The sequence below is a fragment of the Aegilops tauschii genome, chromosome 1 (genome assembly GCF_002575655.3).
Source record: "Aegilops tauschii subsp. strangulata cultivar AL8/78 chromosome 1, Aet v6.0, whole genome shotgun sequence".
Taxonomy (NCBI): Eukaryota; Viridiplantae; Streptophyta; class Magnoliopsida; order Poales; family Poaceae; genus Aegilops; species Aegilops tauschii.
Genome location: NC_053035.3, coordinates 179,719 through 196,088, shown reverse-complemented (window position 1 = coordinate 196,088; position 16,370 = coordinate 179,719). Strand labels below are relative to the sequence as shown.

Below are 16,370 nucleotides of genomic sequence, written 5' to 3'. Positions count from 1 at the left end.
CAGATACGTTGATTTCCATGATCTCCATCAGGGACTGCACATCCAGCGGCTAGGGTTTCGTCCGTCGATCACCTTGATGAGCTGCCCAAGAGAGTCTTTTTCGATCTTTAATCGGTTTTTTCTCTCCAACGGTTGCTCAACCGGCGTCTTCTTTTTTGGTTCTCCGATCATAGAACGGATTGCGTCACCCATCGCCCCTTTACGCACCTCTACTCCAACATTAGCGTAAACTGACCGATCATTTCCACGACCGTGCGGCGAGGCGTGTGGCTCTCTAGGGGGGCGGGGGGGGGCACCCTCCAGTGCCACCTCCCCGTTGCTTTGTCTACCCGCCGATCTACGCCGATAATCATCATCGACTTCTTCGATCGGGACGCCTCCATCTGGACCGGCCTCATCACGCTACTAAGGCTTCTGCCTGGCGGCGTGTCTCTTGCATTGGCATGAAATCCCGCTTGTGTCTGCGCTGACATGTCGACCCCGTCATGACGCTGTAGTCGACTACCCCACCCTTGTCATGTGATACATAGGGGTAATTATATATATTTTTTCTATTGAAAATTGTGAACCCCATAGTTACTCTTGCAAAAAAAAGGCTTCAGAGAGCTTTGGCACCACACCCTAGGATCTTCAACCTTTTAGTTTTGTTTGATGTTTTTACTATTTTCGTTATGTTTTTTTATTATTTTTATTTATGGACAAATTCGTCAACATTTTCTTCAAAGCATATGTACATATTTTCTTTCTTCTGCTTTTTTTTTGCTCGAAATATGTACATATATTTACACAATATGAACAATTTTTTTTAAAATCCACAAAACTTCAAACAAATGAACTTCTGTTATTACATGAATATATATTGTTGTACTCCCTCCGTTCCAAATAACTTTTTTACTCCCTCCATTTCAGATTACTTGAAGTTCTAGCTTTGTCCCAAGTCAAACTTATTTAATTTGTCGTACTTATTATAGACAAATATATTAACACCTACTAGAAAAAGTCGAAAAGTTGACGTTTCCGACAGCGACGTGGTCTCCAAAACGCAAACTTGCCACTCGTTTCTTTGTTATAAGTATTGATAAATAAACCTAATAAGATTGCAATAGCTACGAGATCCGCGATAAATATACACAGTTCATTGCAAGTACAAAATATATAAATATACTAAACTAAACTGGTGACCCGGCCGTGTGTAATACAAGATCTTATCTATGACTAGTGGAAGAGAATGTCATGAATAATCACGTTCACGTGTGATCGAGATGGAGATGCATATGCATATGCATGAATTGACCAATACTCGTTGTCGCTGACTGGTCGACTATAGGTGGCCTAACAATTGACAGAGCAAGTGTTGGAAGAAAGAAACGGTCAAATTATTAGCCAGATGATGATGAATATGACTCATGACTGACCTGAAAGTGACGCCGATCGATTTTCGCTTTCTGCACGGCTGCCATGGGTTACACATGACATGAGATGAGGTCAAGGTCCCCTTTCAATGGTCTATGCTTCTAGAATAATCTGGTGCGGTGTTAGCACGCCATATTGGAGGAACATGAGATGCCATCAAAATGGTACACTTATTTTTTAAAACTTTTACCGCTAATATTGGTTGTAGATTCACCTATTTTGCTCCGTAAATAGCCACTTGTTGAAATCCCTAGAAAGATAAATATTTAGAAACGGAGGGAGTAGCGTGATCAGAAATTACAAATTAAAAACAATGTTGTTGCTATCGTAATAAGGATTAGGTATCCCTACCCTAAGATCCGTATGTAAATCTCACAATCCAAAGAGGCCCTAGGAGTTCAAAGTTGAGAGAGCATCTAAAAGTTTTTTCGTTTTGTGTGTGTGTTTTTCTTAAAAAAACTAAAAGGTTTTTTTTTTTGAAGTGGAGAGAATTTTAGGATTGGAGCGTGCTGCAAAGCCACACTGGACAGAAAATACAAGAGGAGTGTGGCCCATTGGGCTTTGGGTGGGTCTGCAGCAGACCAAGACAAGCAAACTAAGTGGGCTGCGCGGTCTCTTTCTCTCACAGACAGACAGACAGAGACCCACCATGACTCCCGACCAAGCTGCTATCGCCTCCTCCCTACCCTACCTCGCCGCCGCCGCCGGCACCTCCACCTCCGCCTCGCTCCGGCGACCCCGCTCCCGCCCCTGCTGCTCCTTCCCTCTCCGCCGCCCTCCGCCCATATACCTCACCTGCGCCGCCTTCCCTTACACCCCTCCTCCGTGCGCCCCCGCCGGCGATGGTACGTTCCTCTGCTCCTCCCTCTTCATGCCTATTATCCACCTATACAGGGTTGCTTGCTGCTATGCTAACTGTGCAGTGGATTTTACTGCTCTCTTTATCAATTCAGCTGTGCTGTATATCCCCTCGCCAAATGATAATGCTTTCTTCAGTTTGATAATCTCCAACATCAGCAGACCGATTTCCTATAACTGTGTCACTAGTTACATACTTTGATTTCCTGCAACCATTAGCTATAACTGTGCCCTGAAATTCGGATGTCTGCTTGTTCAAATTTTAGTGGGTTATATCTGGTTATGGCAGCCAGGCAGCTGCCCCTTTTGTCCCCTCTCAAAACAGCAAAAAGGCTAAAACTTTGTCTCTAAATTGACCCAATCCCACCTAACCCCTGTTCAGAACCAAGTCTGCGACGCTTGGCTCCTGCATATCAGCTTGTTAGGCGCGCACGCAAGTCGGTTGGCAGTAGTGTAGCCTATAACGCAAACCATGGCTTACTAACGTCTGTCTGGTCATATGTGTGCAGCATGCAATGTTTGTGTCCCTCTTGAGCTGCTTTTGAAAAATTACAACACCTTTTACGGAACGGTAACTAACATTCCTGCCGTTTTTCCTCATCTCAGGACAACACATGTTCCGTGGACCTCCCCAGCCACGATGCTCCAACGTGGAAGCAGTCGGCGACGTGGCAGCAGCCGTGCCCGACGATTATACAGAGAACACGCCATCAAGCAGTGGGTATGCGAACGGTCATATGGCCACCGCTTCATCGCAGGAAGATCACCCTGGAGAAAGCACGGGCAAGGAGAACCACAAGGCTACTACAGCCAACATCAACCAAAAAATGGTCAAGATATCTGACAAGCTGATCGGCGTGTTCATGGTCGACAAGCCCACGCCGACGGATTGGAGGAAATTGCTCGCGTTCAGCAGGGAGTGGGACAACATAAGGCCGCACTTCTTCAAGCGCTGCCAGGAGAGAGCGGACGCGGAAACAAATCCTGAGATGAAGCACGGCCTTCTCAGGCTGGCTAGAAAACTGAAAGAGGTGGTGTGGGCTTTCTTATCTACAGGACGCACATGACGATTCAGTTTATGATTTAACTTGGCACTTGCTAATGTAGTGGTATGTCTTAATTTAGTTTTTCCTCCCTACTATGCTTTTCAGGTAGACGAGGACGTACAAAGGCATAACGAACTATTTGAATTAGTGAAGTCCACGCCATCTGGCAAAATTGGTGATGTTGTTGCTAAGCGACGTAAAGATTTCACAGTGGAGTTCTTCAACCACCTGTATTATGTCGCAGAGTCGTATAAGGATGACCCTGCTAAGCAAAAAGGTGAGACACTTGAGAATTTGATCATCTTTTTTCTGCAAATTTGATGGCTTATTCCTCTTTCATGTCTTAATGACTGTACATATGCCTTTTTGTTTTTTTGCCTTTGATGGTTTATTCCCCTCCTGATGTCATGTAACAGAGAAACGTAAAGTGTCGGTTAGGACAGTCGTTTGCTACCTTGCTGAGTCCTTATTACAGGTCATTATGTCCCTGGTTCATCATTTTTCTCGTTCATTGGTTTGCTTGCAGAGTTGGCGACACTTGGAAATGATTGTGTGGATGCTCTACAAGCTCATGATGACATGTCTGGCAGTCTTCAAGCGTTGAATGTTGCGGAACTAAAGCTAAAGGACATACTCAATTCCCCTTCAGTGGACGCTGCATGCCGAAAGATCGATGACTTGGCCGAGAAGAAGGAACTAGACTCCGCGTTGGTGCTGATGCTTTCAAAAGCCTGGTCAGCTGCAAAGGGCACCGACATCACAAAATCGGACGTAAGGATCTAGCGCTGCAAATACTTTCATGCTTCTTTCCCATCTTTGTCTCATTTACAGATTCGTAAGTTTAAGCGGATCTACCAACGTTGTGCAGGCAAAAGACATAATGTTCCATCTATACATGACTGCTGTGGCCAATCTCCAGAGACAGATGCCAAAGGACATAAGGATACTGAAGCATCTTATAATGATTGAGGATCCAGCAGAACGTCTGAGTGCGTTGAATGACGCTTTTACTCCTGGTCCTGAACTTCAGGGCGAGAATGTCGATACATTATTCACGTAAGTATTGTTAGTATTCCACAAAAGAGATTCTCTTCTGTAATCTCCAGGCCGATTTGACATAACCTGGTGGATTGCAGGAGTCCTGAGGTGTTGCACACTTGGGCAAGCGCCATAATTGATGCATATTACAGCAGCAGGGAGGGCACTCTCCTTGGGCAGGCAAGGGACTTGATGAACCCTAAAATTATAAAGAGGGTTGAAGAGCTTGTGAAGACGATCAAGGATCAATACCTCTGACTCTGAATCTCGGTCGCCAGAAAGATGGTGGTCTCACCCTCCTAGTGATTGCGCTACAAGTATTATCATCTGAACAACGGGATGGCCTTGCATGCCCTGCTTGCTGCGCAGCGGTAGCGGAGTTGCAGTCAATGGCTGCTGGGAATGAAGAATGCAATACTTCACACGGATTAAATCCGGACTGTACGGTGCATAAGTGATTGTAGACTGTGATGTATGGATGTAGGTTTCACTTAGATTGTATGCCTTACTCCCTCAAACCTCCCCATAGATAATTAGATAGTGTATGCACTGGTCAGACAGAAATATGAAGAGGACACTGAGAGAATAGCATTTTATTGTGATCACGATAGACATAAAAGATCTAATATTTTTCTGCAGAATTTCTGCACAAACTTGAACTGTCACTGGTCAGTGACATGAAAGTGAATTTGAAGGTGATTTCGTGTATCGCTGCTAGTTATCAACAGTATATCAGTTGCGTTACGGTGAAGCTTAAGTTCTGAAATCTGCCTGAAAATCATGGCAGGTGAGAGAAACCACATCTTAATTATGTACCTTTTGGAAAAAAAAATCATATGTTGGTTATATGTTAGCTGCTGATACAGGTAAAGAACTGTACCATAGTAGCTGATGTTGCATGAAAAATATTTCAGCTTTAGAGGTCATAAAGAATTATTTTAAGGGTTTCTTGGTCTTAGAATGTATCCTCCCCAGACTTCTATGTGTCTAGAAGATGAATGAATCATGTTAGGGTTAGCGAAACATCGCCGTCGTGTTGACCATGCATATCGTACAATACATATGCTGATAATATATTGGAAGAAAGCAAGACTATATTGTCAGTCAAACAGAATTCAACAAATCATCAATCAGTATCCTTTTTCTTTTCTCCCTTGGATGTGGCCTCAACATCATTGTCAAGCCAACAACACAAAAAGAAAGACTATTAATAAATAAAAAGACTACACAAGTTCAAACATTGTGTTCTTTCGGTTAGGCAACAGCAACAAGAGCAGGCAGCCTAACAAGTTAGTCAACAACCACAACAACAGCTAGCTTAATAATTTGTCAAACAAGAGTACATCTTCCTCATGTGATCTACACAGGAGCAATCATCGTAACAAGGCAAGAATTACACCAGACTTTTTCGATGGTCGATACAGCCCGGCCGAATCAGTGGGTCGAGAAGAATAGCTACGCACACATGGAGCACAGAAACAAAGACGATCACAAGATCCTGGAGTTTGAGGAGGTTGCCTCGGCGTCGGCCCTACTGCGACTGATCCAACTATATTGGCTGAAGGCAGAACTGTCATCCTGATTGCCCTGCACCATCTGCTGGAACATCCTGATATCCGCCGTGTTTGCCACGTTGAAGAGCTCGCTTTGCCCTGGCTGGACACCGTTCGTTAGGTCAATATCCGCTAAGCTATCGAGGACCCGCACCACCTGAAAGGAGAGCGAGATAAATGACAAGCTGTTAATCCTCTGACCAAATAAAATAAAATAAAATAAAATAAAATGGTGTAAATTTCCTTCTACAGAAGATTAGGAAGTAAAGTCGGCATACAATTTTGTCTGTGTGTGCATTGGATGTGGTGCAAGATTCACCACAAGGCCTCAGAAGTTAAGATGTCGATGTTTCGCTAACGAGGACAGTTTATTCTGATAGCACCGGGATTTGACAAGGACAAGACTACCTAAATGAACCTTGTTTATCAAACGGTGGTTGGTACCTCCAACCCAAGCATGCATCTCATTTGATTGGCTCTAGGAATGTCCACATGATATAGTAATGTAAGGTGGTCAGATAGACAATGGCCATGCGTACCTGGCTCATTCTGGGCCTCTTTGATGACGAGTGTCGAATGCAGGCTGCTGCAGATTCAATCATACGGAACATTTCTACCTCATTGAAATTCTTCTCAAGCCTGGGGTCGACTAACCCTTCCAGCTTTCCTGTCTCAAGAGCTCGACTAAGCAATGGTCTAGCCTGCAAATAATGTCAGTTTGCAAAGGTTTTTTTTAAACAAGAACAGACCAACTAAATGAAGGAACATGTGGGAGAAACTGCATGTTCATCTGATGAAACAAGTCTGTACTGCATGACTATCCTAGTGAACAAAAAACAAACTACCCATCTAAATTGAAAAAATTCAACTTATAACCTCTACAATGATTATCCTAGAGAACAAATTAGGAGACCTTCAATATGATACGCACATGCAATCAAGCATCGGCTACATATGCTCGATGATCCCTAAGTGAAAACAAATTTAGGCAATAAGTTGAGTGCTATAACTCACCCACTCAACAAGGCTCTCATCACCCAATGGTCTGGATGAATCAACAGGCTTTCGACCAGTCATAAGCTCTAAGAGTACAACACCAAAAGAGAACACATCAGATTTCTCAGTCAGTTTGCCACTCGATGCATACTCTGGAGCCATGTATCTGCAAGAAAGAACGAAAAAGGGAACATTATTAGTCATCAATTCTATATGATCACAGTAGGCGCTTCTGAATTCTGCAGTACTTTGCTCACCCAAATGTCCCCATAACACGGGTAGTTACATGTGTTACAGCATCCAGAGCCAATCTTGCAAGACCAAAATCAGCCACCTAGAATTCATGGTTATCATCTAATCAGTAAATGAACTATACCATGAGATATTCTCAGACACATTTAGGGAATGCAGTTACCAGTGCGTCAAAGTTATTATCCAATAAAATGTTTGAGGATTTTATGTCTCGGTGGATTATCCTTGGATGGCCTACAAAGGGGCAAAGAAGGCAGACGTGTCAATACAAAACCGGAATAATAAATGGGAAAGATGATGAAAAGTTAAGAATTGAGCATTACAATCTTCGTGTAGGTATGCTATTCCACGAGCAGCGCCGGCGGCGATTTTAACCCTAGCCGACCACTCTAAAACAGGCCTTCCCTGTCCTGCGGTTGGATGCAATTCAGAACCACCTCAGTTTGTACAACCAGAATATATATATGAAAATGGTCTTTGCACAAACATAGCAAAATGTTAAAAAAAGCGTACCGTGAAGGTGATAATGCAGGGTGTCATTGGACACGAAATCGTAGACGAGCAGCCTCTGGCTATTGGCAATGCAGTACCCCACGAGAGACACCAAATGCCGGTGATGCACGCGGCTAATGATCTCCACCTCAGCCTGGAACTCGCGTTCGCCTTGCCCGCTGCCGTCCCTCAGCTGCTTGACAGCCACGTCTTTCCCTTCGGGCAGCCGGCCCTTGTACACAGACCCGAACCCTCCCTCGCCGAGCAAATTGCGCGGCGAGAAACCGTCGGTGATCTGGTACATTTCCTGGTAAGTGAAGAAGCGCGAGTTGCCGACGCTCATGTCGGACACGCACGCTTTCAGCCTCGGGCTGCCGGCGCTGTAGTTGGTGTGGACGGAGGGGTCGGCCGACGACGACATTGCCGCGTTCGCCGAGCCGCCGCCCGAAGGAACTGCGGAAAATGTACTTAGGTATAAGACTGACTGAATGAATATCTGAATTAGCGAGTGTGCACTGAATTTCACATTCAGCACCAGGTTGAACTGCTAGTTACCTGACGGTGGTAGCTCTGAAGAGTAAGGCGGCGACCGGAAGCCGGCGCGGTAGTCGTCCCGCCCCCTCCGGCGCTTCTTGGTGTAGAGAACGGCGGCGGCTATGAGGGTGACCACGAGGAAGGCGAGCACGGCGCCGACGGCGATGACGACGCCGTTGCTGGCCCCCCCGTTGCTGCTGCCCGGCGAGGGGGAGGCCTTGCGGCCCCGCTCGCCGGCGGACTGCGTGGAGGACTTGTTGGGGCTCCTGCCGTGCTGGTTGGCCGGGTCGACGGCGGTGGCCGGCGTCGGCAGCTGCGGGTGGTGGCCGGCCGCGGGAGGCGGCGATGGCTTGGCGTGCGGCGCGGCGTGGGCGGGGGGCGAGGCCGCCGGGGACTGGGAGGTCGGCGCGGTTCTTGGAGCTGGAGCGGGCGGCGTGGGTCTTGGCGCAGGAGCCGTCGGCGGCGGTGCTGCGGCGGGGGAGCGCTTGGGGGGCGGAGCAGGTGGGCTTGTGGTGGTTGGAGGCGGCGTGGAAGTGGAAGGCGCGGGCTTTGGAGTGGGGAGTGCGGCGGGCGGCGTCGGTGGCGGCGAGGCGGGCGGTGGGGAGGCGGCGAGCTTTGGAGGCGGGGCGGACGGCGGGGAGGATGGCGGTGGGGAGGTGGTGGCGGAGGTGGATGGCGCGGCGGTGTCTGCTGCGGGAGTGGCATTGGGGCGCCTGGAGGAGGCCGGCGCGGGCGCGGAGGCGGAGGCGAGGGCCCGGGAGCGCGCGGAAGGGGCCGGCGCCTTGGCCGCCATGGGTTGCGTAGAGCAGAGCTCTCCTTGTGTCTGTCTATCTATCTAGGTCGGGGGGATTGGACAGGCTGGACTGGAGGCATGGCGGCTCGCCGGAAGGAAGGAAGGTAGGTTGCAAATCGGAGCTGAGGAAGGAGGGATTCCTCTTGTCCGGTGAGCTGTGCTCTGAGGTGGGGATAGATCCGGCAGGCAGCATCCAATCCAGTCAGTGCGTCATGGAATGGAATCAGAGGGAGCAAATGAAAGGATAGGGATGGAATCAGGGAGGGAGAGGAAGATGAATCCAATCCTCTTCTTTTGCTGCTGCTGCTGCTTTATTATTTACAGACACACTCCTTTCTTTCCCCTGCCTACGCTACGCTACGCTATGCATTGAGGGTAAGCTAAAGAGAAATTAGGTAAAGTGAGGTGAGCTACGACTAGATTTCAGACAGTGTGCACTCAGAATGGATGGATGGATGCTGATGATGAATGATTATTTTGGTGCTCACTCTCTCTCTCTCTGTTTTGTGTCGGCACAAGAAAGAAAGAAAGAAAGAAGCAAGTGAAGAAAACAGAATGAAGGAGGAGGAGCGTGCGTGTGCGTCTAGGCAAGGCAAGCGGAAGCATAACCCACCCAATGGTAGCTCCCTTCCCTTTCCCCTCCCACCTTACTGCTTTCATACTCCTTTTTTTGTTTCCTTTTTCTTCTTTTACATTTAATTAACAAACAAACAAACACACACACCGGTCAACTGCTCAAATTATCAATCCCACATATATATAATCAAGGGCTTTTTCACTCCAAAGTAAGTAAACATGCCTTTTACAAACGCTTTGCTAAAAGGGTAAAGCAGCCACTATTGGATTTCACTAAATACAAAATAAAATAAATAAATTAGGAAAGGGAACCGCAAGAATAATCCGCTCACTCGCTTCCTTCTCTTTCCCCTCCCACCTTCCTGCTTTCATCCTCCTTTCTTCTTTTGAAAAATTCTGAATTCATAAATTTTGGTTCAAAAAAAATTCTGAAAAAAATTACATATGTATGCAAGGATGTAAAGTGTATGTGTGAAAAATTTCAGGATGAAATACCTTGAATTCCAAGCTGCACAAAAAAACAAAATCATGGACCTTAAAGATGAATAGTACATATTCTAAAAAGCCCCAGAATTGTCTTTTTTTTGTAGCTCATATTTTATTGTATTTCGACCTAAAAATTTGCACACACGTATATTATGTATCTAGCTATATGTGTATTTATTTTTAGAATTTTTTGAAACTAGAAAGTTTGAATTTTAAAGTTTTCAAATAAAGGCCTCCATGGAGCTCGGTCTCCATTTGGCATTTTCGTAGTTATTAGAGCATCTCTAGCAGATCCCGCATAAGGCCGGCGAACTACGCTTTTCCTGCCGTTATACGGGACGACCGAAATAATCGGCCCGGGCAGATACCCAAAAAAGGTCCCGGCCCATGAAAAGCCCCCCAATCCGGTATATATGCCGGCTTCCGGCCGATTTAGGGTATCCGCCCTCCATTTCCTCTAGCCCTCTCCGCCGCATTTCATGTACTTCGCGAGAATTCATGGAGGGAAGCCGCTGCCCGCCGAGGTCATCTCCAGCGACGACAATGACGAGGGCGACGACTCTGACTCCGATATCTTCCAGTAATTGAGTAGATTTTAGAGTGGATAGTGAGAATGAATCAACTCATCATCTGGTAATCTGGAAACAAAAAGGTGGAATATTTATTTATTTTGGTGGATGGATGGATGCTGCTGATGATAGACAAGAAAGAGAGAAGGAGGAGGCGTGTGCGTAGGCAAGGCAACGGAAGTGGAACAAGAAGAAGAAAATGACGACTTCTTTCTACAACACAAATGGAAGAATAAACACATCCTTCGCTTTCCCCTTCCACACCTTACTGCTTTCATACTCCTTTTTCTTGTTTCCTTTTTCTTCTTTTATTTATACTAATACTAATATAGTTAACAAACAAACACACACCGCTCAACTGCTGACATTATATCAATCATATATAATCAAGACTATTGTCACTCCAAAGTAAGTAAACAAATGCCTTTTTCATTAGTGTGCTACTATGCTAAAAGGGTAAAAAGGCACGCCCCCTATCATGCCATAGGGGCGTGCCTCGCCGAAAAACTCTAAACAACATGACATCGCAAGGCATGGATGCGAAACCCAGCACCCAATCCGCAACAAACGCAACCCAAACTTGACTACGATGACGACAACATCAACGAAGCACAAGCGTCGCGGGGACACTGCAAGAATAAACCGCTTGCATGAGCGTGTGGAAAAGGGAACCGCAAGAATAAACCGCTCGGTCGCTTTCCCTTCCCACCTTCCTGCTCTCATACTTCTTTCTTCTTCTTTTTTCTTTTCTTTTATTCTTTTGATTAACAAACACCAGTCAACTGCTGGAATTTTTAAGAGTTCTCCATTTCCAAAAAAAGTAAGTAACCCTGCCTTTTCTTGTGCTTTGCTAAAAGGGCCATTTTCTTGGGTTCAAGACAAAAACAACCAGCCTGCTCATCCCAAGTAATCAATCATGCCTTTTCTATGTGTGCTTTGCTAGCAATTAAAAGGCAAACGAGCCATATTCTTTCCGTTAACAATGAAAAAAGATGAGTACCGTCACAAACGCAACCCGTACTCGACCACCGTGGCAACGATGAAAACAACATCGACCGAAGCACAAGCGTCATGGATTTACTTAGGATTCATAGTTTTTTTCTTTCAAAAAACTAACATTTGCAGGTTGGCATGCGCAACAAATCTAGTCTACTTAAGATATCATGGGTATAAGTACCTTAAAATCATCACATGTAGGCTACACGAACACAAATATGGTCAGGCAAAATGAAATTATATTTTCATCATTACTATTTTGGATTAACAGAAAATTGTAGTTATATGTGCATATATTACCGTCGTTTCTTTCTTTTTCTGTCCAAAAAATCGCCTAAATGGAGGGCTCGCCGTAGCTCAGTAAACAAAAGCTATATTATTAGTTACTAGAGCATCTCTAGCAAATCCCGCATAAGGCCGGCGAACTACGCTTTTCCGGTTATACGGGACGACCCAAATAATAGGCCCGAGCAGATACCCGAAAAAAGTACCGGCCCATAAAAAGTTTATTGGAGGCTCGTAAACCGCCCCCAATCTGGTATATATGCCGGCTTCCAGTCGATTTAGGGTATCCGCCCTCCATTTCCTCTAGCCCTCTCCGCCGCATTTCGTGTACTCCGGCGAGAAATCGAGCGCGCTCCGGCAGCCTTTTGCGGCCTGTTTTCCGCCGGATCGAAGCTACCATGGCGTCCGCCGGTGCGGGGCGTGGTGGCGGAAGGGGGTTCGGCGACCGCGGTGGCTTCGGGTGCCGCGGTGGAGGTGGCCCGCGCGGCGGCTTCTTCGCCCGCAAGCGCCGAAACAACGACGAGGCCGGCGGCTCTGGCCTCCGCCATCCGGTGTCGAAGAAGAAACGGGAGGCGGTGTGCACTTGCTGCGCCAAGTCCCGCAGCGCCGGATCGAGGTCGCATGGGTGGAAGACCTTCTTGCGCTGCGGCCGGCTCTTCGACCCGGCGCTCCAGCGCCAGTGCGCGGCTGAGCAGGCGTGGTTTGAGGTGAAGACCGTCGCCGACACAGGAGATGCGGCTGCGGCTGCGAGACTGCCGGCGCTCTGGGAGGAGTACAACCTCCAAACCCGGATCTACGGCGACCTCATCAACGACACCCTTTACGGAGGGAAGCCGCTTCTCGCCGAGGTCATCTCCAGCGACGACGACGATGAGGGCGACGACAACGATGAGGACGACGACTCTGACTCTGATGACTCTAACTCGGATGAGTAGAACCCCAGTGAAGTAGACCCCCGCCCACCCCCGGCTCCGGCGACTAGTAGATCCACTATGCTATGTTTCGGTTCCCCTATGCTATGTATAATTATTATGGTTTGCAAAAACTCCCTATGCTATGCGTGGTGAACTATGGTATGTTGGGTTGATGAACTATGGCGAGATGTTTTTAGCACGAAGTACTTTGTTTAAATTTCTGTCATATGCGGGATCGCTATACTCCTTTCTTCTTTTGATTAACAAACACCAGTCGACTGCTGGGATTTTAAAAAGTTTTCCATCCCATAAAAGTAAGTAACCCTGCCTTTTTGTGTGCTTTGTTAAAAGGGTAAATTACCCATTTTTTTGGAGTTGAAGGAAAAAACAACCAGCCTTCTCATTCCAAGTAATCAATCGTGCCTTTTTTTTATGTGTGCTTTGCTAGTAGTAATTAAAAGGCAAAGAAGCCATATTCTTTCGGTGAACAATGAACAAACAATCGGCCCAATTCGTTTCTTTTTATTTTCAGAACCATGTGGAAGATCTAGCTGAATTTGTTAAGAAAGAATGATGCTTCAACACCGCGAAGGCATGACCCATACAACGCCATAGAGGTTGGACTAGACATATAGCACCCTAAAATGACCTAACATCGCAAAAAATATGGTCTGGCAAAATGAAGTTATATGTTTCATTATTACTATTTTGGATTTGCAGAAAATTGTAGTCGTATGTGCATATCTTACCGCCGTTTCTTTCTTCTTCTGTCAAAAAAAGAATGGCCTTAATGGAGGGCTCGCCGTAGCTCAGGAAACAAAAGCTATGTCATAACCACTGTTTTTTTTTTTTGGCACTGCACAAAACACCGTGGTACCGCCCACCGCGGCATTATGGGTCACCTTGTTGTCACTTTACATTATCCACACCCAACAAGATAAATCAAGATGATGATGTGGGTGGCCCAATCACAAGCACAACACATTACAATTATTACCAGCTAGCAAGACAGCAGGACAGCACAACATTGCAACCACTGCAACAACAGACAGCCACCATTGCATGCTCCTCTCTTCTTTGACTGTCCCATCATAATGCACAAGAACAAAGACCAGACCACAACACAACATAGTGGTGTGGCTGTCCTGAGGTGGCCCCTGCCTAGTGTCCACCCCACCCCCACCCCCCCCCCCCCCCCTACCCAGCAAAAAGGTGATTGTGCCAACTGCCACCCATCCACACTGCCTGCTAATCCCATCACCACTTAACAAAGACATCAACATTGCACTACAAAATCATAATCTTTATCATCATGATGATGATCAGTTAGCACTCAACATTCAGGCAAGCAAAACATCACTTCACTCACCAAGGCAACAAGCAGCTCATAGATATAGAGGGCTGCTACACGGACAACACACGACAGTTGCCAACCGAAAGATGCACGACATGTCATATCGTACCATCCATGGGCAAGCCATCGTGCGCATGTCTTCGTTCAGCAAAATGTCGTCCGTGAAGGACTTCCATAGATATATGTCACCAGTGCTCAACATAATTAGTTAATTGATATACCAGGTCTAACACAAAGAGATGGCAGGACTCACTCGCAACAATCTGGATGCAACTCCGCACAAACAAACATATATTGTATTACTAACGACAATTAATCCAAGGTAGCAGGACTAGCAAAACTTCCAGCAAATAAACAGTAAACAGAGAGAGGGGGGGAGGGGGTGAAGAACATGAGCCATGATTGGCCGGTTTATTGCTTTGTGCTCAGCCTAACAGCTGCTGAGCCTCCTGTGCCTCCTCCTCCTCATAGGCGAGGAGGAGGAGGAGCCTTCTTCAATCACTGCATCACGGTGATGAGCTCAAACTCGACCAAGGACACGTTGTTGTCCTCCTTCACCTTGAAGTCGGCCGGGCTCTCGGCGGCCTTGAGCGTCCCCCACTTGTCCACCGCCAGGCGCATCGACCCCTTGTACATGTCCACCCTCGCCTTCCTCGCCTCCACGACTGCCCCGGGCTTCATGATGTCCACTGGAGCAAGAAACGCAAGAGAAATTCCCGTCAGGTGAGTTGATCAAGAGAGTAATCAAGTTAGGATCATAGATAGGATGTTTCAACTTAAGATCGTTCCACAGGTGGCACACGGTCATTCTAGCACGCACCCATGAATGACGATCTCATACTCCAATTTAGTTTAAGCGCTGGGGATGTCGGAACTAGTATAATTTCTTAACATGATATAGATGGAAAGAGCTCAAATCTATATCAAGGTAAAGAAAAACAAATTTATTGCAAACCAGACAGGCAAGTCGTGGGTCCAGGAAGTTTTGCAAACCCAGAAAGTAAAATCATGATTACATCATCAAGCCAAACGATGAATGCACGATGAATTCAGGGATGGCAGCTATGATCTGAAGGAGGTTAATTCTGCAAAGCCTCAAAGTTAAACCCTGATCAAAAGGGGTGAATCGTTTGTCGACCCGTGCAATGCAACTAGGCAGGCAAAAGAAGGAACAGGGTAATTAAATTAAGCCAGCAATGAGTGAAGATGAGCAGTAGGTTATTTGGACTGAAACATGTATGCAGCAGCAGAGCATCACGATTTCAACATTAGCCAGCCTTGATATTATAGAACCGAACTGCTAGCTCTGCCTGAACTAGTTGAATTTCTGATATGACGGCAACCAAACTAGGAGATAGATGAGATGCCACTTATGTACATATAGCTTACAAGCAATCAATCATGGTAAATTTCTTCCAAGTGAATCAATCAGGCAGAATAAGGAGACGGAGGTGAATGAATGAATCTGGGAGACTACCTTGCTCGTTGCGTGCGGTGAAGACGACTACGCCGGTGTCGTCGCCGACGATGCACTCGGCGATGCGCATGTTGCCGCCGGCCCTGCCGCCCTGCGGCCTGTGGAGGACGACGGGCTTGGCGCTGAGCACCCGGAGCTGGAGGTTGTGGCCGTAGGTGCCCGGCCGGAGCTCCTCCACCTTGTCGAACGTCATCGCCGCCCTTTGCCTGAAGAGAACACAGCCGATGGACGGGATCGTGATCAGAGGACTTGGTCGGCGGCGCGTGGTGTGGTGAGGTGCGTGTGTTTGGGGCGGTGGGGATCGGGATCTTGAATTGAAGAAAGAAGGAAAGAAACGAGATCCGATCCGATCTGAGCTCCGAGTCCCCTGGCAAGAGCTCAGATCTTCCACGGGGCCGAGTGCGAGCGTACCTGGTTTGGTTGCCGACGGTGGAGCGCGTCTCCTCTCTTGCTTGCGCTGCTTGGATGTGATCTGAAGATGAGATCCACCCAAGAGGATGAGGAGGAGGAAGAAGGAGGAGGAGGAGAGGTTTGTCTCTTGGTTTTGTCCGAGACAGAGGAGGAAACCAGGACGCACGTTGGTTTGTGATATGAATCCAAACCCAATCCTCTTTGTTTTGTTTGCTTCTGCCGGCCCCCATGTGGTCTCTATATATATATATATCTCGTGTGTGAGAGTGTGTCACACTGTCACCACTCAGAACCACCAAAAAACTTGCTTCTACTCCGACCCCTCCC

At 47.0% G+C, this 16,370-nt stretch overlaps 3 protein-coding genes across 3 annotated transcripts; 1 reads left to right on the top strand and 2 right to left on the bottom strand.

The window, feature by feature from the left end:
* Positions 1-1,981: 1,981 nt before the first annotated feature.
* LOC109734568 (uncharacterized protein At4g37920) lies at positions 1,982-5,008 on the top strand. The gene is made up of 6 exons (XM_020293772.4): positions 1,982-2,258; positions 2,878-3,302; positions 3,423-3,594; positions 3,844-4,088; positions 4,186-4,373; positions 4,454-5,008. The coding sequence occupies exons 1-6, from the start codon at positions 2,063-2,065 to the stop codon at positions 4,611-4,613; spliced, it is 1,386 nt and encodes a 461-aa protein (XP_020149361.1). The 5' UTR covers positions 1,982-2,062; the 3' UTR covers positions 4,614-5,008.
* A 541-nt stretch (positions 5,009-5,549) lies between these two features.
* Positions 5,550-9,603, bottom strand: LOC109734569 (proline-rich receptor-like protein kinase PERK8). Its single transcript, XM_020293774.4, has 8 exons — positions 8,204-9,603; positions 7,670-8,101; positions 7,480-7,566; positions 7,320-7,390; positions 7,162-7,238; positions 6,923-7,070; positions 6,448-6,609; positions 5,550-6,065 (listed from the first exon to the last, which is right to left on the bottom strand). The coding sequence occupies exons 1-8, from the start codon at positions 8,973-8,975 to the stop codon at positions 5,844-5,846; spliced, it is 1,971 nt and encodes a 656-aa protein (XP_020149363.3). The 5' UTR covers positions 8,976-9,603; the 3' UTR covers positions 5,550-5,843.
* A 4,826-nt stretch (positions 9,604-14,429) lies between these two features.
* On the bottom strand, positions 14,430-16,288 carry LOC109734570 (uncharacterized protein At4g28440). Its single transcript, XM_020293775.4, has 3 exons — positions 16,044-16,288; positions 15,633-15,838; positions 14,430-14,844 (listed from the first exon to the last, which is right to left on the bottom strand). Exons 1-3 carry the CDS (start codon positions 16,271-16,273, stop codon positions 14,654-14,656), a joined length of 627 nt encoding a protein of 208 aa, XP_020149364.1. The 5' UTR covers positions 16,274-16,288; the 3' UTR covers positions 14,430-14,653.
* Between the last annotated feature and the right edge of the window lie 82 nt (positions 16,289-16,370).

Coding starts and splice junctions, on each gene's coding strand:
- LOC109734568 (XM_020293772.4), top strand. CDS start 2,063: ATGACTCCCGACCAAGCTGCTATCGCCTCCTCCCTACCCTACCTCGCC. Junction 2,259..2,877: donor GTGCGCCCCCGCCGGCGATG/GTACGTTCCTCT, acceptor TCCTCATCTCAG/GACAACACATGTTCCGTGGA. Junction 4,089..4,185: donor CCGACATCACAAAATCGGAC/GTAAGGATCTAG, acceptor AACGTTGTGCAG/GCAAAAGACATAATGTTCCA.
- LOC109734569 (XM_020293774.4), bottom strand. CDS start 8,975: ATGGCGGCCAAGGCGCCGGCCCCTTCCGCGCGCTCCCGGGCCCTCGCC. Junction 7,391..7,479: donor AGCATACCTACACGAAGATT/GTAATGCTCAAT, acceptor GCCCCTTTGTAG/GCCATCCAAGGATAATCCAC. Junction 6,610..6,922: donor ATGAGAGCCTTGTTGAGTGG/GTGAGTTATAGC, acceptor CATTATTTGCAG/GCTAGACCATTGCTTAGTCG.
- LOC109734570 (XM_020293775.4), bottom strand. CDS start 16,273: ATGGGGGCCGGCAGAAGCAAACAAAACAAAGAGGATTGGGTTTGGATT. Junction 15,839..16,043: donor ACCGTCGGCAACCAAACCAG/GTACGCTCGCAC, acceptor TGTTCTCTTCAG/GCAAAGGGCGGCGATGACGT. Junction 14,845..15,632: donor CACCGCACGCAACGAGCAAG/GTAGTCTCCCAG, acceptor TTCTTGCTCCAG/TGGACATCATGAAGCCCGGG.